Source organism: Physeter macrocephalus, chromosome 6 (genome assembly GCF_002837175.3).
Source record: "Physeter macrocephalus isolate SW-GA chromosome 6, ASM283717v5, whole genome shotgun sequence".
Classification (NCBI taxonomy): Eukaryota; Metazoa; Chordata; class Mammalia; order Artiodactyla; family Physeteridae; genus Physeter; species Physeter macrocephalus.
The window spans coordinates 86,871,596-86,894,024 of record NC_041219.1 but is presented as its reverse complement, the minus strand read 5'-3'; the positions used below and the strand labels follow the sequence as shown (position 1 = coordinate 86,894,024).

Below are 22,429 nucleotides of genomic sequence, written 5' to 3'. Positions count from 1 at the left end.
TTACAGCTGCAGCGGCTGCTACTCCTGTTCCATCTGCTGTCCCAACCAGGTATCTTGTGTCTCCTGACTGCCTGAGGGGGGTGGGAAGGGTTCCTGGCTCCTGGCCCCCTAGCCCTTGGACCCAGGCTGGTCAGGCATGAGGAAGTCTGAGTGTAAACAGAGGATGGAATAGTTGGGGACCAGAGGTTGAAGAATTTGCACCAGCTGGTAAGCTCTTGGGATGGGAGGTAATTTATAATTTTTCAGTAGCCACATGGATGATGTTAAAGATCTTGCAGGCCCCATTTTCTTCTGAGTTGGCCACATGATGGCCCTGTGTTTGAGTCCCATCAGGTGCTTCTGGGGACTGGATATACACCCCTCTCCACTGTCCTGGCGAGGTGATGGTCACGTGTTCCAGAAAATCGAAATGGGCCTGGGAGCTGGAGGAGACCTTGCTAGGGTGGGAGGGGCAAGAGAGCAGGCTTGACGTTTGGAGAAACAGCTGCCTGCCTGGCGGGGAGTAGGGAGACGGCAGTGGGGGAAACCAGAGCAGGGCTTAGGACTCATGGGCAGCCGCCGAAGGAACCAGCCCCCTCAGCTTTGGCCCTGGGCCCTTTTTCCTTCAGGAGCCCCCCCATGGAGGTGCAGCCCCCTGTCTCCCCTCAGCAGTCTGAGTGCAACCCCGTTGGTGCTTTGCAGGTGTGTCCCCATCCTCATTTCCCATGCATGCCTATCTTCCCTTGTACCAGGGGCCATGGGGAAGCTGTTGTGGGGCTGTTACCTTGTTCTGAGGGCTTCTCCCACCCCTCCTTTATTCCTTCTTTAACTCCGAGTCTGAGGCTTCCAGGGTGGGAGGGGGAGGGGATGTGAGGACTCTTTTCTCACTGTCTTGTGTACCCTTGTTTCTCCCTTCCAAGGAGCTGGTGGTGCAGAAAGGCTGGCGGTTGCCTGAGTACACAGTGACCCAGGAGTCTGGGCCAGCCCACCGCAAAGAGTTTACCATGACCTGCCGGGTGGAGCGTTTCATTGAGATTGGTAACTGGGTAGAGGGGAGTTCCTGTAGCTACTGTCCATTCCCCAGCACCCCAGTCACAGCTACAGGCAGCTCCCAGCCTCTCTCTGCTTTCCTGGCGGAGACTCCCAGCTTGGCTCCTTCTTCCTAGCTTTTTCCTTGCACCCTGTCCTGCCCTCCTCTTTTGGCCGGCTAGGTTCTCGGATGCATGGCAGGTCCTGAGCTCCTCTTTGCAGTTGATATCCCCTGAGTGGGTGGAAGCACTGGGTCTATTGGGAACCATAATTCAGCAACCCTCTCCCCCATGCAGGCAGTGGCACTTCTAAAAAGCTGGCAAAGCGTAATGCAGCGGCCAAAATGCTGCTTCGAGTGCACACGGTGCCTCTGGATGCCCGGGAGGGGAATGAGGCAGAGCCTGATGACGATCACTTTTCCATTGTGAGTGCCTTGTGGGCCAGGCCCCGTGCTCCATCCTCCATGCCAGGGCAGGGCACTGGGGACTCAGGTCTGTGACTTGGAAGTGAGCCTCTCTCGGTCCCAGGGCTGCTTCTGCCCTTTTTCCTACCAGACCCAGGGTTTCTGGGGCCCCCTCTCAGCCTCAGCTGTAGGGCTGCATGGTGAGTGCGTTGGGGGAGGGAGCTGGCCCAGGGCAGGGGCCCTGTAGGCTTCTGTTACTGGAATGAGGAAGGCTGCCTGGCCATCCGGTCCACGGTCTAATAGTTCGAGGTGGCCACACAGGGACTGACTGGAGGAGGCAACGGGAGGAAGCGTTCTTTGGGCTTTTCTCTTCTTGGACGTAGGATGTCTGTTACATGCCTGGGTCTCAGAGTCCCTGGCTGCATCCTTCTTCCTGTCCCCATCTTGTCAGGGTGTGGGCTCCCGTCTAGATGGACTTCGGAACCGGGGCCCAGGCTGCACCTGGGATTCTCTGCGAAATTCGGTGGGAGAGAAGATCCTGTCCCTCCGCAGCTGCTCCGCGGGCTCCTTGGGCGCTCTGGGCCCTGCTTGCTGCAGTGTCCTCAGTGAGCTCTCTGAGGAGCAGGCCTTCCATGTCAGCTACCTGGATATTGGTATGGCTACTGGGGGGCCGGGCAATGGTGGGACTAGACCAGAGCAAGTATGGATGGGAGTAAGGGTTCGGGAGGGCATGGCGATGACATGGACACCCCCTTCCCGGTGCTGCCTTCCTGCCTAGCACTGCCTCCCTCTTCTCTCTTGGTCTGCAGAGGAGTTGAGCCTCAGTGGGCTCTGCCAGTGCCTGGTGGAGCTGTCCACACAGCCGGCCACCGTGTGTCACGGCTCTGCAACTACCAGGGAGGCAGCCCGAGGCGAGGCTGCGCGCCGTGCCCTGCAGTACCTCAAGATCATGGCGGGCAGCAAATAAAGCCCCGGCTGGACTTGTGGACATTCGTCCTTTGCTCCCTGCTCTTCCTGCCCCCGGCCCATGCATCTGCCCAGCTCTGGTACCCCCTGGAGGTGCCACCTCTACCTCTGACACAGACTGCCTGCCTGCAGGCTGAGGAGGGCACAGGGCCAGGAACCAGGGGCCTCAGCTGGCCCAGGTTCTGTCCTCACGTAACTGGTGATGATGAAGGGGAATGAAATCGGGGGCTCTGCAGTAAGAGCCTCAAATAAACGTGCTGCTTTTTGGATTCTTAAACCCTGCTCTGTCTCCCTGAGTAGTCAGTGGCAGAGGTTAGCACCAGGTCGCTTCCCCTGGTGTACCTCCCCACTTTGCTCCCCACAGGTCCCCATGTTTGCCTTTCTGGTGGCAGGAGGTTGGGTGCACTGACCTCTGGGAACTCCGTCGCCTGTTCCTGGAGAGCTTGGTTTGGCAGGGATGGAGGGGGCTGTGGTTCTTGTCTTGGGACTCCCTCCCGGCCCTTTCAAGTCTCATACAGACAGACACGCACAGTGATTCAGAAGCCAGACAGATTTATTTGGGGGGACACGTGGCACTTTTGGGTGTGGGCCTTGCATGCAAACATCAAAGGATGGCATGTCACTTCTTCCCAAAGCGCTGAGGGGCAGCCAGGCTCCAGAACGGGGAGCTCAGCCCTTCGTTGCTCCAGGAGCCCCGGGTGTTTCTGCCAAACCTTAGGAGAGACCCATCCTCAGCTGTAGGCCCTTCCAGTGCCCCCCCTTCCCCGCTGCCCTCCCGCTCCTCTCACTCTGGCCCTTGCCTTGCCCGTGTCCCTCTTAGACTCACCTCTGGGGCTGAAACAGGAAGGCTGGACTCCGGCTGGGTCTCTGCGTGGGCTGGAGCAGGGAGCGCAAGAGTGCCCCGGGGGTCTGGGCATCCTGCGGTGGGTGGGCTCCACTGTCTTCCTCCTGTGGTACAGGGGCATCCGGGAAGGAAGATGGGCTCAGGCCCTGGGCATTTAGGTCACGAGGGGAAGGGAGTGGTTTCCGGGGGCAAGTTGTAGGAGGCTAAGGAGTCATTTTCTCAGATGTGAGGACCCAGTGACCCTGGCAGCCAGAGAGAGTATTTGAACCTGGAGTACAATTCTCAAGCTGAGGTACAGGAAAATGGTGACAAGGGGGTGGGCATGCTGACTTACCGTGAAGCTCTGGTCTCCTTCATCCCGGCCCCCTGGTCCTTCAGCGCGGCCCCAGTCTGTTACTAACAGCAGCAGCAGCACTGCTGCCCGTCTGGAGTCCATGCTGCCATCTGCCTTCCTTTGGCCACACCTGCTGTCCCCCTGTTCCTCACCCCCGAAAGCAGCCTGAGGGGGAATCTAGAGCAGGCAGTGGAAATGCACGGCTCCATTAAGAGCCGTCTGGGACCACCCCCCTTTCCTCTGGCCCCCGTGGGGCTTCGTGCTCTCAGCCTCCGGCCCCAGCCCCTAAGCCTGGAGTTACAGACTTTATTAGATGCATAAATCCTGTCTCCAGAGCTCAAGAAGCATCATTAATTGCAGATGCTTTGTCAGAGCCAGGCCCTGGGAGACCTTCAAGAACTCCCAATCCCTCAACAGGTTGGAGAGCTCCAACTGATCACCTCCTAACTTGTAGAATAAAAGCATAGAGAAAGTCCTGTCAGGCCAGGCATTATGTCCTGGGAAGGAAGGAGGGAAGAGCCAGGGTCAGAGTCAGCCAGGATGACCCCGTCTGGTGACTGGAGAGGCTGCAGGAAGGGCCACGCAGCCCATTCACGCCCACGTGTACGTGCCTGTTGGAGGGTCAGAAATGGAATCACTACTCTTGAGATTTGCCTGTGGATAGAAAAGTGAGATACAGGTGTGAAAGTGGAGATTGCTTCAGATGTTTGTAGACAGACCCCCATCTTCACTCGCACTGTTTAGGACCTGCCTCACTTCAGCCTAGGGAGCAGTGCTTTGCAGCTGAAGCACTGCTGCCACCCTGTGGTCACAGCTCTGCATTGTCAGGCCCGGCCATTTCCTTTTTCTGGAACAGAGTTTGTTGAAGGGTAGGGTGGCTGGAGGTCCTAAAGCCCTGACCCCACAGGGTCCCAGAAAGGCAGGGGCAGGATACTGGGGTGTCCACCTCCCTCTAGTCACTCCAGCCTCTGCCTGGCTCTGGCTCTGACCTACTGGGGCAGCGTTCCTTCAAAGTCATCTGGTACAGTTTCCCTTCTGATCCTAGAGTCCCTTCCTCAGCAGTCCCACCAGCGTGGTTCTTGATGCTGGAGAGGTGCCATGACGTAAAGGGCCTGTGAATCAGACTTGGGCAAGATGCTTAGCTCTCTGTAAGAAGTTTCTTCACCTAAAACATGGCGACGTTAAAAGGAACCACTTCCTAAGGTGAGCATTATTTGAGATACTTTTTGTAACCCATGCAGCACAGGACCTAGCATAGAGCAGGCTTCCTCACAACGTTAGCTGTGATTATCCTGGGTCCTGGGGAACTTGCCATCTCCTCAGACAGTCCAGACAGAATCATCCTTGCAAGGAGCTGGCTTTCATCTCCCTGTGGCCTCCACCAGCGGTCCTGGTTTCCCTCACTCTCAGAGAACACCTCTCATCTTTCATGTTACAAGCCTTTCCCATGTTTGAAGACAGATTTCACTCTTCCTTCCTTCATTCTTTCACCTTTCTTTGTTCAAGGGGAAGCGTTCCCCCTTCTTTAAAGCGAGGCATCTAGAAACCAACTTATACTTAGGTAGATTAGATCAGGTTTTGATACTCACTTCTATCAATGCAGCCTAAACTAGGGTGAACCTTTTTGTAAGCTTTGTCTCACCACTGGTCCCAAGCACAGAACCTGACATTCATCATCATTACATCTTGTAGTTTCACCACTTCTTAAATGGGAGCATCAAGTCCATGAGGAGATGGTTCTTCTGTGGGAAATGGATCCTGCGCCATACCGAGGTCCTTGTCCATTCTTATCTGACCAAGTTCAGAGGAGCAAGGTGTGAGGGTAGGTGGGGTGCTGCAGAGCGGTTCCAGGGTCAGAGCCGTTTTAATCCAGCTCTTGCACTTTGCTGTGTGCCTTGGGCAAGTGTCTCAAGCTAAACCTCGGGTCATCATCAGTATCATGAGGTAACTGCTCCTGTTATCAAGAGGTTTTGTGAACAGTAAATAACTTGATGAATGCAAAGCATCTAGCACTCCGCCTAGCACATAGGAGGCACACAATAAATGTTTACCCTCTGTTATTTCTCTGGTCGCCAGTTACAAGTGGATCTGAGCTGAGGCTGCATTCAGAAAGGGGCTGGTCTAGCTGCTTCCTGTGTCCTGGATGGAGGTGATGGGTCTCTCCTTTGGCTAGAAGTTGGAATGGGTTAATTCTTTTAACTTGGGAAACTGTCCTCCCTTCAGTCTCATCCCCACCTCCAAAACCTCTCAGTCTTGGTTTCGGCATTTGGCTTTCAGCAACTTCCTTTACTGTTCTCTGGACTCTCATGTGCTCCTGACCACAGTGAAGACCACCACTGCCTTTCCCACTCCCCAGAGGAGACTGGAGCTCCCTGTCTGTCAATTATACCAAACAAACACCAGCCACAAACAGCATGTAAATCTCCTCTCTCCTGTTGGAAACCCGTCAGAGGTACCCAGCTATCTCCTGGTCAAGTTCTTTAGCCTGGTCACCCTCCTCACTTGTGGCATCAAGAAATACACAGATGCAAGAAATCAGTAGTGACTGCCCCACACCTCCCCATAGTTCCTGAGCACTACCTGTTTTTCTTGTAAACTATCTTGCCTGTTTCTAAATAAACTCCACCTCTCATTTCCAGACTCCCCTCCTCCCCACACACATAGAACTCATAGAGCACTTCTCCTTCTGTCTGCGTCTAAGTGCACTCCCCAGGCATGCTGGAAACTTCTTGAGGGTAGGGCTTATTATTTTTTAATTGCGGGGGTGGGGGACATAACACTGAAAGGTTAAGAGGCCACTTGCCTTCCACCGCCCTCCGAGCCCCATCCACGCAAAGCACACAAGTTCTCTAGTGAGGGGTCCCATGATGCCAAGGGCCCTTGTCCCCGAGGGCAGTGCACAGATCTGAGCCTTCCGTTGTGTTACGTAATTTATACAAACCACCCACCTCCTCTAGGCTCTGTCTTCCCCTGCATAAAAAGGAGGGATAAGAATGCCAGCTGTTTCTGTCCTAAGAAATGGGAGAGTGAAGATCGCAGACATGAAAGCCCAATGAATTCCCAGAAAGAATGGACAATGGGACTTGTAGATCAGAGTATTGAAACATCAGACGGAACAGTGCTTCTCTTGATAGTTTAATGTTATATTTGCAGCATAAATAAGGCACAATATATGTCAGGGCAAGGGAGGGGGGAGAAGGCATGGCTGGGGGATAACTGCTATGTGGCAAGGGGGAAGGAGGAGGGACGGTCAGGGAGAATAGAGCGAAGCCTCTGCCTCAGCCCTGTCCCAGGAGACTGTGAGAGCCTGCTCACAGGGATCATGCTGAAGGGCGTGGAGGGGAAAGGGAGAAGACAGTTTCATAACAAAACAGCCTGTAGCACTGCATCCTCCCACCTGTCAAAGTCCACCAATGGGACTGGGGAAACCCAGACCCAGAGTCAAGTTCCTTGATGACATGGAGAGGTGTTGCTACATGTCAAGATATACAGATGAACAGAGATATAACCATAAGTACACACAGCTTTTCAACAGATACCATGTCAGGAGGCTGTAGCCTCCACTGTTGGGGCTGAAGGCTCATCTCCCTGCCTGAAAGGTGTGTGTTGGGGGCGGGGTGAGCGGGAGAACAGGACAGCCGGTCCTTCCTGTAACAAAGAACATGGAGTGACCAGTCTGCAAGGGAATATGGGACAACTCCTGTCCAGACCCACGCAGGACAGGTTTTAGGAGTAAGCAGAGGAAGACAAACCTAGATTTTGAGATGAGTGACATTGTTGTTGTTTTAATGGGAGTGGAGGGAGGGACTGGAGGAATTGGAAAAAACATGCTAGTGCTCAGGCAGAAGATGGTACTTAAAATATCCTTGATACCCTGTAAGAATTTCCCAGCTTGCCCCTAAGGCAATGGTTCTCAAACTTTAGTGTGTGTTAGAATCACTTTGAGTGCTTGTTAGAGCCCATCCCCAGAGTTTCTGATTCAATATGTCTGGGATGGGGCCTGAACGTGCATTTCTAACAAGTTCCCAGATGATGGTCCTGCTGGTCCTGGACTACATTCTGAGAACCACTGCCCTAAGGGAAAGTCAATGAAACTAGTGCTCAAAGCCATTTCTTACAGCTAAAGCCTCCCTCACCAGTAGTTAATGCTGATGAGATAGCTCTGTGCTACCAGCCCCCATTAAAAAGAGAAACCCTAGCAGCTACAATACAAACCTGCATCTACAAAGGACGTAAGCTGCCTTAAGCTGCCCTACTCTCCCCAGCCTTTTCTTATTCCAGGGAAGAACTTTACCCCAAAGAGACATGAATGAACTGGTATGGAGGGTGGGAATGTTGGCTAGCAACCACCTACACTCATCCCTGCTGGGTCACCACCCTGGGATGGTGCGGATTTATGTCTGTGTGCACCTGCATGTGTGCAAACAGAAACAGAAATCAGTCTGTACTATGAAGGGAATGATTAGGGTTGTGGGAGGCTGAAGTAGGATGGGGGGCCTCTAATCTGCCTTAGGATCCTCACCTGTCCTGCTCTTCCCTCCACCCCAGTCAAACAAAAGTCTAAAGAAAGCAGAAAGAGCATATCAACAAAGGCATATGTGATACAGCTAGGAGGACTGGATTCTAAACAGACTGGTTATGACGTTAAAAAAAAAAAAATAAAGAGTACATTTCCTTCCTGTGTATACAATGTACAATATTAATGAAAAATAATGATTTGGGGATGGGAAGGAAAGAAAAGGGAACTTTGTGGGGAAGAGCTGTCTTAGGGCTAGCACCTTTAAAGGAGCCTCTCAGTGTGAGCAAACAGGGGGGACTTAGGAACCAGAGGAGGAATATTTTGGCGTCTACTTGGTTCAGGCTGTAGATGGGGCGTGGTTAGGGTTAAGCACCCTGTCTACCAGGATGGGTGGTGCTGGAGGGCAGTAAGTCGGCAAAGGAACTGGAACAACGGAATAGGCACAGGGAAGGCAGCAAAATGAGGTTCAGTTAGGCCACCTCCTCTTTTACTGCCACCCAGAGTGTATATAGTCTAGGACTTAGGGCCAAGGAGAGGAGCAGAGGCCGAAGGAAGCCAGATCTGGGTGTGCGACCGACAGGGAAAGATGAAGTAAAGGAGGTTGTACTCTTTCTAGTCCTTCCTAATAGCGTGGGAGGCTTTCTCAGACTTTTCAACTCTAAGCAAGCTTTCTTTTAAGACAATGGGGCATTAAGTCTGTGGACCAGAAGACCTGGTTCTGGCCCCTTTCTCTATGGCCTTGGGTCTCTAGCTGCTGTGTCCTTGGAGTGAAGTGGGAGGCCTGAGTCCTGTGTTCACTTAGAAGAGTCCTAAGGCATCCACATTCCCAGTCCCTTTTAGACAGTGTCTTCCCTTAGGCCCCTAGGAAGGCCATGTTCCTTAAAAAGAGCTAAGTGACACCCTCCATGATGTTTGTCCTGGTCCAAAGGAGTCTGGAGGGCAAGGAGCAGGGGAGAGTGGCCACACAGCTGGCTGCAATAACAAGGGAAATGTCATTCCCCTTGACTACAGGAGAGACTTCAGGGCAAGCAAGTGCTCTGCCTTCTTAGTGAGACTGAGGACCCGCTAAAGAGCTGTCTGGGGTGGGGGAGGTCCTGTCGTGTCCCTTCCTCATTTCACTGCTGCTTTACTACTAAGGTTCTGCCAATGCCTCTCAGTTAGGTCCCCAATACTAACTTCCCACTGATGAAAATGAAATAAGGACGCAAGAGAATCAGACATGGGGATTAAGAAACTAAATAAGACCCTCTACATAAATTAGCCATCCTACACAGGGACAGACTGGCAGGACTCAAACTTCCTCCAGGGCCAAGCAGTGAGGCAGGGCATGTGTGCAGTGACCAACTGATTCTTAACTTGAAAAACACATGACTGAAGGGGCAAGAAAAACAGTCAAGGGTCTTATGAAGGCTCCTTAGGAGCCATAAACGCAGTCAAGATTTAGGGCAAGGCTACAAGTGGGAAATAAAGATAACAAAAAATGAAACACAACTAAGGCAGGAGAAAATCCCAGGGAGCAGCCATCTAAAGGAAAAGTCCTGAGCACAAGTTATGGCTGTGAAGTTTTAAAGGCAAGTGGAGTCCCTGGAGGTGGTAACCTGCATCCTGACCATCTGCCGTGCCATTTGCTAGTCTGAGTCACCTCAGGGGCTGTTCCTGTTGGGTCCTGGGTGGGGGAGGATGAGAAAACCATGTTTTCTCTCCTTTCTCTTCACCAGGTGTGGCTTCTTCAACACCAGCTCTGAAAAGCAGGAGGGGAAATTAAAAACAAATGCAGTAGAACATGTCCTCTGACCGGCTCACCAATTTATCAGTCTGAGGAGATGGGAATCTTGTAGCTTAGAACATTTCCTCATTCCTCTATGATAGCCAATTCTGGAAGATAAAATAAGAAAGGAAGCTGGCAGTTACTCTGTATGCATGTATAAGATGGAGGTAGGAGAGAGAGAGAAAAGGACATTATTGGCTTGGGCAGATGGCAGAAAGTGGCTCTGGGACAATTGGAAGGGCTTCATACTGAAGGGCTATTAAAGCTGACCTATCTATCCACAGGCCTCTGGCTTTGGACTGCTTCCTATGGCCTTGGTAGAAATTGCATAGTTCAGAGCCAAAGGAAGATGAGGAGTCTGAATGGGGAAGAAAGAGGGACAAGAGGGATGAATTTCCACCCTGCAACACAACTTTTCAAAGTAAGAATGGCTGAGAGCAACAGTCACCAATTTCCCAGGCAGGTCAGACTCTTCAACAAGCAGGGCTCTTCTGCTGACATCAGTGCTCCACCTCCCCTTCCCGTGCCTCCCCCCATCCTAATTTATACTCAAGAAAACCCACTCAGGACCTCGGCTATGATGCCTCAGGGTCCTAGGGCGTAGACTATGGAGAAGCATTGCATTCAGGGGGCAGAGAGAAGAAAAGAGCTAAAGAAACGCTACAGAACCAGCGAGACCTAGTGGCTAGGCTCGGAGCCTAGTGAAAGAGAGCGAAGGTAGATCCAGTGAGGACCAGTTGTGAATATCAGACCCTCACTCAGAAAAGAAGACAGATGTGTGAGACTGAGAGATGGGGGGCGAGGGGAGGTGAGGGAGCACAAGAATCCCCTACATGACAGCTTCCAGAGGGCTGCATCAGAACTAATTATCGAAGAGAGACAGAGGCAGGAATGCAGGCAGGGGGACGAAGAGGGAGAGGCAGGAGTGGAAAGATGACCGAAAGCAATATGTATGCTTTGGCCAGTAAACTCTTGTAAAACATAAAAGAATCAATCTAGTAACTGGATGGAACAAGCTTTAAACTACATTGTTCCTGCCTGTCCTGATGATTAGAACTGAAGGAGGATGGAGTGGGGATGGGAAGGGAACCAGCCAGTCAGATCCTGGGCTCTTTCCCTTTTCACTACCAAGCAGTGTCTAATAAGGCCACAAGATGAGGTTGCCACGGCTTAGTGGGAGGTGGAAAAGACCCCACCACTAGACTGGGAAAACTCAAGACATAAAATAAGGTACCCAAATAGCTCTGGAAATAAACGAGAAAGGACTAGACCGTTTGAGGTTTCATTTCTCTGTTTTTGTTTTGGTGGCAAGTAGGGAGAAGGACTAAAGTTTATGGAAGAGCTGGGAAATACTGCTACTTCATACATCAAAGGTAACCTGACATTCTCCGTAAGTGAATGTTTTAACTAGAATTTACGGAGGGGGAAGAAGGGATAAATAAGCAGCTACTGGGAGACAAAGTCCTGAGTCCATGGGGTGGCTAGGGATGGGTCAGCCGTTGATATGCCATCAACTCTAGCTTCCCTCTACCTAGCAAGAAGTGGCATGCTGCTAAGAATCAAGAAGGTAATAGCCATGGCTTGGTGGAAAGAGAGGGAACTGAGAAACCGAAACCTAGAAGTACAAGGGTTAGTGTTAAAAGAGACAGGTACACGTGCATGGGCAGGGATGATTGTTCGGACCATCGGGAAAGGCCTTTGGCTGTGGGTACATCAGAAACTTCCCCCTTGGGGTATGATCTGTGTGGCTCTGGGGCTGGGAGGCTCCTAGTACAGGTGTCAACGTAAATGACCATGTGAGAAAAGCCCCACATCTGACCATTACTCACAACACACAATTTCCCCCCCATATTGCCATGTCCAAGGCAGATGGGAGAGGATAAGATGACATCTCTCTTGGCTCTCGGGCGGGCGAGCTCTGGCTGGGGACCTCTCCACCAGGGGAGGCATCATCTGCCCGCAGACTGAGACTGTGGGGTCATGATCACATGCGACTGTATGGGCATACTCAGTTCTGTCCTTTGGCTGGCCATCTGAGTGAGGACTGAGGTGGCCACAGCTTCAGCTGCAGAGCGAACGCTGAGGCCATTGCTCGGGGCTGTTGCTGAGCTGTGCTGAATCACAGGGGCTGGAGAACCCGTTGGCTCTGAGCTTTCCTTGGGGCTTTCTGCCAGGAAGGAGGGCAAAAAGCAGAGAGCAAGTGGTTAGAAAACAGAATGGGGAAACAGGCAGAACTACCTTTTGCCATAATTCTAAAGGAGCCCAAAGGAAAATGAAGCCCATGTTTTTAGGGGGGAAAACTTCCCAGAATCTTGGCTTCTAAGCCATAAATGGGCTAGGAAACTGGAAGTTGTGAGAAGAGAAGCAAGCTAGGCCAAAATTAACCCATCTATCCCAATAAAGCAAACCCCCAACATGTTAATTACACTGCAGGGCTTCTAGGTCTCTGCACAGTTCATTACCCCTATTGGAACACACTTCCTCTTATTTATGTCTTTCTTTAAAGGTGATTTCAAATAGATCTCTTTTTAGCTCTCCTCTCTTATTAATGCTCACAACATTGCAATCATTCTATTATTTTTAATATTCCTTTAGCATGTAGTTGCACCACAGGTAAACGTGATAAATATCAAGCTACAATCAAATGATGTTATGAATGACCAGTCCTTGGCCAAGGTTCAGTTAACACAACCAACTACAAAGAGGTCTGTCAGACCCTCCTGACTATTAACTAGCGAGGCATTAACGATTTAACACATTTACTTTGAGTTACGCCACTCCACCTAAAGTGACAATAACTTTTATTACGAAACACAAATGTCTGAGCTGCATACAAAGGTAACTCCATGTTGCTTAACAGTCAAGGAGTTTCACTGAACATCAGATACCCTCTCTGGCTATTTAAACAGAGATGTGTAGAATAAGGGCAAAATTTCAATAGTTGGTTGTATTTCTGACCTCCTGATAAATGCCTGAGTCTTCTTTCAGGATTCAAATACTACCTCCTCTGTGAAGCCTTCTTTGTTACGCTCAGGAAATTAACTATTTCATCGTTTGTGCTTTCAGAGCATACATTCATTTATTCATCAAATATTTACTGAGTGTTGCCCGTGTGCCAGGCATTAGGGTATATAAAGAATAGACAGGCTCCTTGTCCTCAGGAAGTTCCCAGTCTAGGGGCTCTTTGGGATATCTGTGCTTACCTTACCCATGGGTTGACATGTTTATCTCCTCATAACCCTATGAGTCTCTCAGAGATAGGAGAGTGTCTTGTTTGTCTTATGTCAGGTACCTACCACTATGTCCATACCACACAGTAGGAACTAAATACATCTTTGCTGTAACAAATAAGTAATTTCAAAGATTGACTATCTGTCAGAGTTCTTGTAGGGACTGAATAGAAACCTTACTGTATATAGACTTCATACTGATAAATACTCAGTCCTTGTTATCCTTAGCCCATCAAAAGGATTGAAATAGCTGATCACTAAACTTCTTGAAACACTTTCTTATCTTGGCTTACAGAACACCACACTCAGCTACTCAGCTGGTTTTCCTCCTACCTGCTTGGCTACTCATTCTCAGTCTCTTGTGGGTCCCTTCTCATCTCTCTGACCTCTAAATATTGGAGTACCCAGGGCTCAGTCCTGGAACTTCTCTTTTTCTACCTATGTGCTCTCTTTGACAATAACATTTCATCCAGTTTCATGGCTTTAAAAACTATCCATATTCTGCTGACTCCCAAAGTTGTACCTTCAGCCTTTCCTCTGAACTGCAGACCCACACAACCAGCTGCCTGCTTGACAGCCCCACCTGCAAGCCTAAGAGGCTTCCAAACCTGAGCTCCCGATATACCACCCAATCCATTTCTTCCTGCACTTTCCCCTATCTCAATCAATGGCAACTCCGTTCCTGCAGTCGCTCAGGCCAAAACCTTTGGTGCAATTTTTGATTTTCTTTTTCCTCACATATACTGCCCCATCTGGCCGTCATCAAACCTTGTCACTCTAACTTCAAAATATATCCTTAATTAAATCCCTTCTCACCACTTTCACTACCGCCATCCAGTCCAAGTCTCCATCACCTCTTGCTCATATGACTGTGACAGCCCCACTAAGTGGACTGCCTGCTTCTGCCCATGCATTCCTCACTCTCTAACAGAGTGACCCTTTTCAAAGTAAGTCAGATCAGTCATGTCACTATTCTGCTGAAAACAACCCTCTAATGATCCCCAAAGTAGAGTAAAAGCTAAGATCCTCACTATGACCAATGAGGCCCTAAAGGAAAATGCTTCCATTACCTCCCCTACCTCATCTCCAAATAGTCTCCATTCCCCATTCTCTCCAACCCAGCCACACTAGCCTCCTTGGAGTTCCTAGAATGTGCCAGACACGCTCCCACTTTGGGTCTTTGCATTTGCTGTTCCTCCTGCTTGCAGTACTTTTCTCCCATATTAATGCATGGCTAGCTCCTTCACTTCCTTAAGGTCTTTGGTCAAAAGACACCTCATCTAAAATTTCAACCCTGCTGCTAACATTTCATATTCCTCTTTCTTGTTTTATTTTTGTCTTCCAAGCATTTATTCTTATCTAACATACTATATATATTTTATCTATTTATCTAGTTTATTGTCTGTCTCACCTACTAAAATATAAGCTCCTCACGGCCAGGGACTTTAATCCAATCTATTTGGTTCCCTATTATGTCCTCAGCATGTAAAACAGTGCCTGGCACAGAACAGGCTCAATCAGTATCTGCCTAATGAATGAATGTACCCTGAAGTACACATTAAAATTAAAATTTAAATAGAGATGTTTAAAATTGGTGATGTGGTTACTCTTTTTCTACTCTTTTTCACATCTCTGAAATGATAAAGACATTAGTGGAAAAATAATTCAATATATCAAAATTTGATAGCCAACATTTCTATGAATTTATTTAATTTGTAAAGGAAAATGATTTATTAGTTTTTACTGTCCATAAGAAAATTATTCACAGTAATTTTAATTTCAGGATTGTGCTTATCCTGAGCATGACGCTGTGACCAGCTCTTCCTAGCACTATATTATTTGTGCTCACAGATTACAAACTGAAACCAACATTAGCCCATCATTAGAAAGATAAAATGTACCACCAAATCTCAATGCTTAACAAACCCCAATGTATCATCTGCTGTTATATCCTCTTGAGGCCAAGACAGTGGCTTTGGAATAAGAAGAGCTGGATGTGAATCTTGGCTCTGCCACTTCACCAACTGTGTAACTTCAGGTAAGTGACTAATCTGAGTGCAGTTTTCTCGTGTATAAACGCAGGTAATATCTATTTCATGAGAGAACTGGGAAGATGGTTGAGTGCCTCACACGAAGTAGGTACCCAATACATATTGCTACCCTTTTTCTCCAACTACGATAGATAATTAGGATAACTATATTGTTCTCAAAAATTTTTTTTGATAGGACTGGTTGTTCCACAAAGGCTGCTCACTCGTCAATCTGGGCCCCCCAGAACATTCAGAATGGGGTTATAAAATTATAAAGAGTTGAGACACTCATTACATGCAGTGTACTGACTGATCTTGCTTAGGTTGTGAGCCACTCACCTAAATAGCCTTGGGTCTTTTTCTGTAGTGCTGTGACTGGGCAGTCTTTATGAGCTAACAGCAGCTGTTTCAACTGAGCCACCTCATTGCGTAGTAATGTGACTTCATTCTGAGGAGGGAGGGAAGAAAAGAATATGAAGAAAATTTATGCTCCACTCTTGAACCCCCCGTAGTAGCTATGCCCAAAGTGAGGACAGAATGCTGTCTGGATTTTCTCCCTCAGATCTGGGAAAGATCCAGCAAGGCTTTAGATGGCCCAGGGCCAAAACAGCCATGAATTCAATGACAGGAGCTGCTTACAGTGATAGTAAGGATTTTAAATAGAAAAATTACTCCTATTTAGGATAAATACGATTACACCAAAATTAATAATGCATATGTCCTTTGATTAAGAAAGCTAACTTCCAGGAATCTATTTAACAGAGCTATCTTCTCAAGTGCATACAATGTACACTGCAGCACTGCTGTTCTGGCAAAAAATTAGAAACATTATAAATATTCATACCTTATAACATAACTTACACTATAGAATGCTACACTGTACAGCTATTTACAAACACGAGGTAGGTCCTCTGTATACATGGCTAGATCTCCAGGAGACACTGTTTTATGTTACAACAGACAGTCCCTCCCTGACTCCCCCACAAAAGCTATAAATGAAAAAACATTAGAAATACATACACGTCTGGTAGGTATACACCAAACTTATCTACAAGGAAGAGAATGAGACTAGGAAAGACATATTGAAGAGAGACTTTATTTTTAATCTGTACCTCTGTGTGTGTATGTATGTGTACATTATATATATGTTATATAAATATATTACCTTTGTAATGAAATATTTTAATAAATAATCAGAAGAAGGGAAAATAATATTCAAGAAAATATCTGGGGAGTTCCCTGGTGGTTCAGTGGTTAAGAATCCACCTGCCAATGCAGGGGACATGGGTTCAAGCCCTGGTCCGGGAAGATCCCACATGCCACGCGGGAAGATCCCACATGCCGTGGAGCAGCTAAGCCCGTGCGCCACATTACTGAGCCCACACTCTAGAGCCTGCGAGCCACAACTACTGAGCCCGCATTCTGCAACTACTAAAGCCTGCGCGCCTAGAGCCCATGCTCTGCAACAAGAGAAGCCACTGCAATGAGAAGTCCGCGCACCGAAGAGTAGCTCCCGCTCGCCGTAACTAGAGAAAGCCCCGCGCGCAGCAAAGAAGACCCAGCACAGCCAAAAATAAATAAATAAGAAAATATCTGTATTATAACCGTTCTATTTGTGTTTGCGTGGCTTTTTCTTTCTTTTCTTAAGCTGCGTTACCTGGGCAAATACTTTCCCTTTGGGTGTTCCACTACCCCTGTCAGATTCTACTGATGACTTAAAAAGAGCACCCTGGGGCGCTTAATCTAATTCCCTTCATCCAAACTGGTCTATGGATGACTCATTCTAGTAGCAGATTTGGGAGTAGTGGTGAGTGTCCTTTCCAGTCCCCGGGGATGAGGTTTCAACTCTGACTGTTAAGACATTCTTCTGCATTCTCCCTGGCATATGTTCTGGATCTGTCTTAATTTAAAGAATTATCATCTTCTATTATATCGTCCCACTTTTTCCTGACTCAATCTCACTTTCCAGATTCAACAATCCTAATAATCACCCAGGACACACTCACACTCAGCTGAATGTTCTGAGACGTGAGTTCCTCAGCCTTCTTCTCTAGGGAGGACACCCACAGCTTCCGCTTTTGACGGCAGCGCGAGGCTGCGGCCCGGTTGCGCTCCAGAAAGCGCTGCCGCCGCTCATCTGGATCTTCATCCACCGTGCGCCGACGTCGCCCTCCGGTACTAGGAGTGGGTTGGGCTGGTGAAACCTGTTGCCCAGAAGGAAGAGGAGTTACTTGAAGGGAATGTCAGTCCTTTCCAAACTAAATCTGACGTAAGCTCTGGCAAAGATCTGGTAAAAGTATGTACCAGTCTCTAACCACAGCGAGTCTCATTACTATGTCCCTTAGCTTCTCTTCTGTAGTAGTTCCTCATTCTGCCTCCTGTTTTCTTTCAGTCTTCTCAGTTCCATACTCTGATTATTTCTGAGACAGACAGACAAAATGAAACTAGGATCACTTTTTGTTTCTTAACAGGAAATCTTGTAGGCAGGGAAATTATAATCAAGGGAGGTGTCAGGGGAAATTTTAGGGAGACTATGGAATAAAAAATTGGAGAATCACCTATCTGGTCAAGCAATATATACAAATAACTGTGTGCTACAAGTTTCAGAAAAGGAGAAAAGATTTTAGTATCAGTGAGATATGAGCTATCATGGAGATATATGAATTAGTATATTCTTTTTTTTTTGGCCACACCACACAGCTTGCAGGATCTCAGTTCCCCGACCAGGGATTAAACCCGGGCCACAGAAGTGAAAGCCCTGAATCCTAACCACTAGGCCACCAGGGAACTCCCAATATATTCTTTTTATTTAAATCAGTTATTAATCATCCTCAGCAACGCCCCCGCTTCCTGCCTTGTTTGTTCTGTTTGTTTTTAAAGAGAAAAACATTTTTTAATCCCTTTACAAATTGGCGATTTAAGACTGTCTTTTGTTTTTAAACTTCAGGCTGATGTCTCTTGTCTCTAAAGCACTTTTGAATCATCTTCCTTTTCTGTTAGCTGGTATGTATTCAAAGAAGATAGACCAATTTTATAATAACGGTCAAAATTAAAATACAGAAAGGTCAACCATCTGCATAAAAGAAACTATGTAATGTAAAACAATGCCAAAAATAAATTCTTCCTGAATCTGTTGCTATTAGAGAACATCTATATTGGAGGTTCCCAAACGCCAGAGCTCACATTAGTCGCACGAGAATAAGCATAAGCTTGTAAGAAAACAGAATCTTATTCTACTTCAGGCCCTACTGAATCATGTTCTCCATTAACACAGATAATGAAGAGATCATCTTATTTATTCAGATTAATATTCTCTCTCCTAAAAGAAAAAAAGTGGAGAGGAAATTTCAAACTTATTTTAATGAGCTACAGGCCTTGGGGTCATTGCTTCTCACTGTACTAAGGGAAGTTTACACAAATTCTCCTGTGATTTTGAACTTCCTCTTTGTCCTGAGCTCACTGGAGCACATGTAAAGATTGGCGCTTGAGGAGGAGAATGGGGAAAAGGAAATGATGGGTTCCTATTCTCTCATAGGCAACTCAACAAGACATGCAGGGAATGGAGGTAAAAGAACAGACCAAGAGAAAGACAGGAAGAATAAGAAGGAAAGGAATTAGTGGTAACTAAAAAATAAGTCATGTCATTTCCTCAAGAGGGGAAGCAGCACAACTTGGGCAAGGGGACTACTGCTTTACCATTTCCAGAAGGGACTGGCATTAGAAGGGGTTACAGGAGGGTGGGCAGGCTTAGCTTCCAACAAGAAAACTCAGATGAAAGCTTTTGTTCCTGGCCAAGCTTTAAGGCAGTATATGGTCATTAAATGTTAGGACATGTGGTGGTAACTGATAAAGCAGGTGGTGACATCAGGAAAAGGGGATGGGCAAAAGATGTAACTCTAGAAACTGATCTCAGGTTGCTGTCACCTAACCAGTACAGACAATATGAGAACTGAGGCCTATTCAGTTTTCAAAGAAAATTAGTAAACTGAGGGCTCCTTGAAAAAAAGAGTTGGGCTTCTAACTGGGATCTCTCTGGCTTTTTTAAGACTTTAATTTCTCCTGATAAACAGACATTCAATTGATAAGGAAAAAGTGTTTTTTGGGGGTGTGTATTTGTTTACTGAGCCATCTTAATACTGTGACATCACATTTTATTAATATATTGTTTTTCTTTTTTCTTTTTTTTTTTTTTTGGCTGTGTTGGGTCTTCATTGCAACGTGCAGGCTTTCTTTAGTTGTGGCGAGCGGGGGCTACTCTTCATTGCGGTGCGCGGGCTTCTCACTGCGGTGGCTTCTCTTGTTGCGGAGCACGGGCTCTAGGTGTGCAGGCTTCAGTAGTTGTGTCACGTGGGCCCTAGAGCGCGTGGGCTTCAGTGGTTGCGGCGCATGGGCTAAGTAGTTGCGGCACGCAGGCTCTAGGCGCACGTGCTTCAGTAGTCGTGGCGTGCGGGCTCAGTAGCTGTGGCTCGTGGGCTCTAGAGCGCAGGCTCAGTAGCTGTGGTGCACAGGCTTAGTTGCTCTGCGGCACGTGGGATCTTCCCAGACCAGGGCTCGAACCCGTGTCCCCTGCATTGGCAGGTGGATTCTTAACCACTGCATCACCAGGGAAGTCCCTAATATATTGTTATTATCTGTTTTTTGCGATAAATCTGATCAGGTAAGTTTTTTTAGGGGGGTGGGGGGTAAGACGTAAGATAGGAGAGACTAAGGGAAGCCTCCTTTGGTGTACAAAGTGGTTTGAAGTGAGGTTCTGTCACATTTTAGAGGGTTCTGCAGATACAGCATTCACATACAGAAATAACCAAAAAGCAGAAAACAAAAACTGAGACCTCCTCTGTGACAGTTCTGCATTATCCAGTCTGTTTGCATTTAGTACAACCCAAGGATGGATAAAGAATAGTGCATTTTGCTACTTTCAAACTGTCAACAAGAACCAAAGTGCAGGTAGATGCCCAGAATGCTGAAATCCACTCTTCTTTCATTTTCTTGCTCCTTGAAAAAACAGATATGACTTAAAGAGTAATGGTGACACAAGCTGGTTCCCCCATCCAAGGGTCTAACTGACCTGTGGCTGGGCAGGGGATGGGGCGTCAGGGTGCTGGATGAGGATCTGGCTTTGCTCTGGACGGGCTGTCACCATGGTGCTGGCAGTCCCCACCACCATTCCACAGCCACCATTGATTGAGGAGACTTGGTGGGTTAGGGTAGCTTTTAGTCTCTGTAGGAAAAGATAAGAAAAAATAGCTTGTCAAGGGTGAGATTCTATCAAGGGTGAGAAGAGTGGGCTTAGATTTTATTACTGATGTTACAGACAACTAAAATTCCCACACTGATTTTCCCTTAACAGAGGGATTAAAAGAAAATGACAGGGAGAGGGAATGTGCACATGATCCCTAAAATACCTACTCTGTCCCCTCACTATCATCCTGGGCACAGTTGGAGGGTGGGGGTTGCTGAAGCTATAGAGTCCAGATGAAAGCTCTCTCCTGGAACCTGGCCAGGGGCTGGTTATTACACAGTTATTCACCTCCTGGCCAGCTCTCCTGCCCACTCATCCACCCCTCCATCTGTCACCCTGGAACTGAAACAGCAAGAGTTCCATTCCAAACAATCTGTGCTGCTTCTTTTCACTGCCATGGTCTATGTACCAGGCTCTAAAGGTGGAAGAGAGGAGACAGGAGTCATGAATCAGGGTCTTTTCTTCTCCAGACCCCACAACTGGGTGGGTCTTTAGCTCTGCAAGCCCCAGAAGATACCACTTCCTTCAGAAGGGCCAGCATTGCCCCGGGCTGGGATGTACTCACCATCTTGGCTTCTGATGGCATAGGGTGGCCAGAGGGAGAAATGGAACCACTGCTGTTAACTGGTGGGCCAGGGATACCAGGAATGTTGGGCACCATAGACACGGGTCTGGCCAGCTGGATCAAGAGAAGGAAGAAAAACCAGAAGGGAACATAATGCTATTAGTGGGGCAACAGCTTCCCCAAATGAAGTGCTTTTGAGATTGGCACATTAGGGCCTGTTCTATGCAACCTGCCCATAGGGCATGCAGAAACAGCCTGGGAAATACCATCCCCCATGGAGCACCACAGGATAGGGGATCTAATCCTTCAGTGCTATGACAATTTCTATGGGAAAGGCTGAGGCTGTATCTTGAGGAAAGTGGTGGGCAATTTGTGAGGTACTTACTGCCAAGTGAAATCAACCAATCAGCAGGCTGGTAAAATCAATTCTTAGACCAGGAGCCAATTGTCCAGATGAGCCTTTGTCTAGTGTTCCATAGTGCTGGATTGGCAGAGGTTAGTGAAGAGTATGGGCAGGCTGCCATGTTCAACTACTACAGACCAGAGCCCACGTTTCCCTGGGGCTCATGTGTGTTTATGAGTATTCAGGTGGAAGGGAGGGGTTAATGTCTTGGTAGGGTTGGCTGCCCCAACTTCAGAGCTCACCGATATAACAGAAGGCATCTGTACCGGAGGCCCTGGCAGCACAGGCATGGTCTGTCCATTAGCAAGATGCATGACGAGAGGGAGGGAGCCAGTGGGAGACCTAGAGGAAATATGAAGTGAAATGCTCATAATACAGACCCTTTTGCCAATGATCCTCCTCCTATAATTACAGCAGATTTCCCAGTCTTTTCTAGTAGCGTTGTAAAATCTTGGCACCCTCATGAAGGTGGATAAAGCAGGGAATGCTACTTACCTTACCTTATAGATGGAGCGAAATCGCAAGATCTTTACATCTTGCAAATTAAATGCACCACTGAATTCAAGTGGGTGGGAAGCTAATCCTATTAAGAGTTTGGAACAATTAAATAAACATCCCTACCACTGGCATGTATAAATTCTGTCTTGCCTTAGGCAAGGAGTACTTCGACCAAAGCTGCCATTCTGCAAAGCTGAATTATGTCATATGATAGCCAAATCTGAGTAAGTTCCTCCTGTTCCTTTCCACGTTTTGCTCTACTCTGTCTAAGAAAGAAGCCATCCCTTTGTATTTTTCTTAGTGGGTCTAGAGAACAATAAACTTTAAGAGGCTGAAGCCTGACAACAACCTCTTAACCCGTGGGTACCTGGGGACAGGATCTTAAGTCATCCCATTAGGAAATCTGTATGGGCCATGCTGGGAGTGAAGACAAAATTAGGAAGAGCAAAGACCAAGAACCCTAACTGGGACTGAGGGGAACAACCAGACTTAAAAAAGATGACTTGGGGCTTCCCTGGTGGCGCAGTGGTTGCGCGTCCGCCTGCCGATGCAGGGGAACCGGGTTCGCGCCCTGGTCTGGGAGGATCCCACATGCCGCGGAGCGGCTGGGCCCGTGAGCCAT

The 22,429-nt window shown here is 48.0% G+C and overlaps 3 protein-coding genes across 3 annotated transcripts in view; 1 reads left to right on the top strand and 2 right to left on the bottom strand.

The window, feature by feature from the left end:
* Positions 1-6: 6 nt before the first annotated feature.
* On the top strand, positions 7-2,654 carry TARBP2 (TARBP2 subunit of RISC loading complex). The gene is made up of 6 exons (XM_028490332.1): positions 7-49; positions 609-681; positions 900-1,017; positions 1,305-1,432; positions 1,863-2,064; positions 2,221-2,654. The coding sequence occupies exons 2-6, from the start codon at positions 619-621 to the stop codon at positions 2,376-2,378; spliced, it is 669 nt and encodes a 222-aa protein (XP_028346133.1). The 5' UTR covers positions 7-49; positions 609-618; the 3' UTR covers positions 2,379-2,654.
* Positions 2,655-2,912: 258 nt separating this feature from the next.
* Positions 2,913-4,209, bottom strand: NPFF (neuropeptide FF-amide peptide precursor). Its single transcript, XM_007125737.3, has 3 exons — positions 3,556-4,209; positions 3,204-3,325; positions 2,913-3,090 (listed from the first exon to the last, which is right to left on the bottom strand). The coding sequence occupies exons 1-3, from the start codon at positions 3,655-3,657 to the stop codon at positions 2,997-2,999; spliced, it is 318 nt and encodes a 105-aa protein (XP_007125799.1). The 5' UTR covers positions 3,658-4,209; the 3' UTR covers positions 2,913-2,996.
* Positions 4,210-8,607: 4,398 nt separating this feature from the next.
* LOC102992106 (cyclic AMP-dependent transcription factor ATF-7) overlaps positions 8,608-22,429 on the bottom strand; it is a 96,691-nt gene continuing 82,869 nt past the window's right edge. Inside the window, exons 7-12 of the mRNA XM_007125741.4 lie at positions 21,552-21,651; positions 20,907-21,020; positions 20,168-20,320; positions 17,109-17,306; positions 15,442-15,550; positions 8,608-12,009 (exon numbers count right to left, since the gene is read on the bottom strand). Coding sequence (XP_007125803.1) covers positions 11,792-12,009; positions 15,442-15,550; positions 17,109-17,306; positions 20,168-20,320; positions 20,907-21,020; positions 21,552-21,651 — 892 coding nt within the window. The 3' untranslated portion in view covers positions 8,608-11,791. The remainder of the gene's footprint in view (positions 12,010-15,441; positions 15,551-17,108; positions 17,307-20,167; positions 20,321-20,906; positions 21,021-21,551; positions 21,652-22,429) is intronic.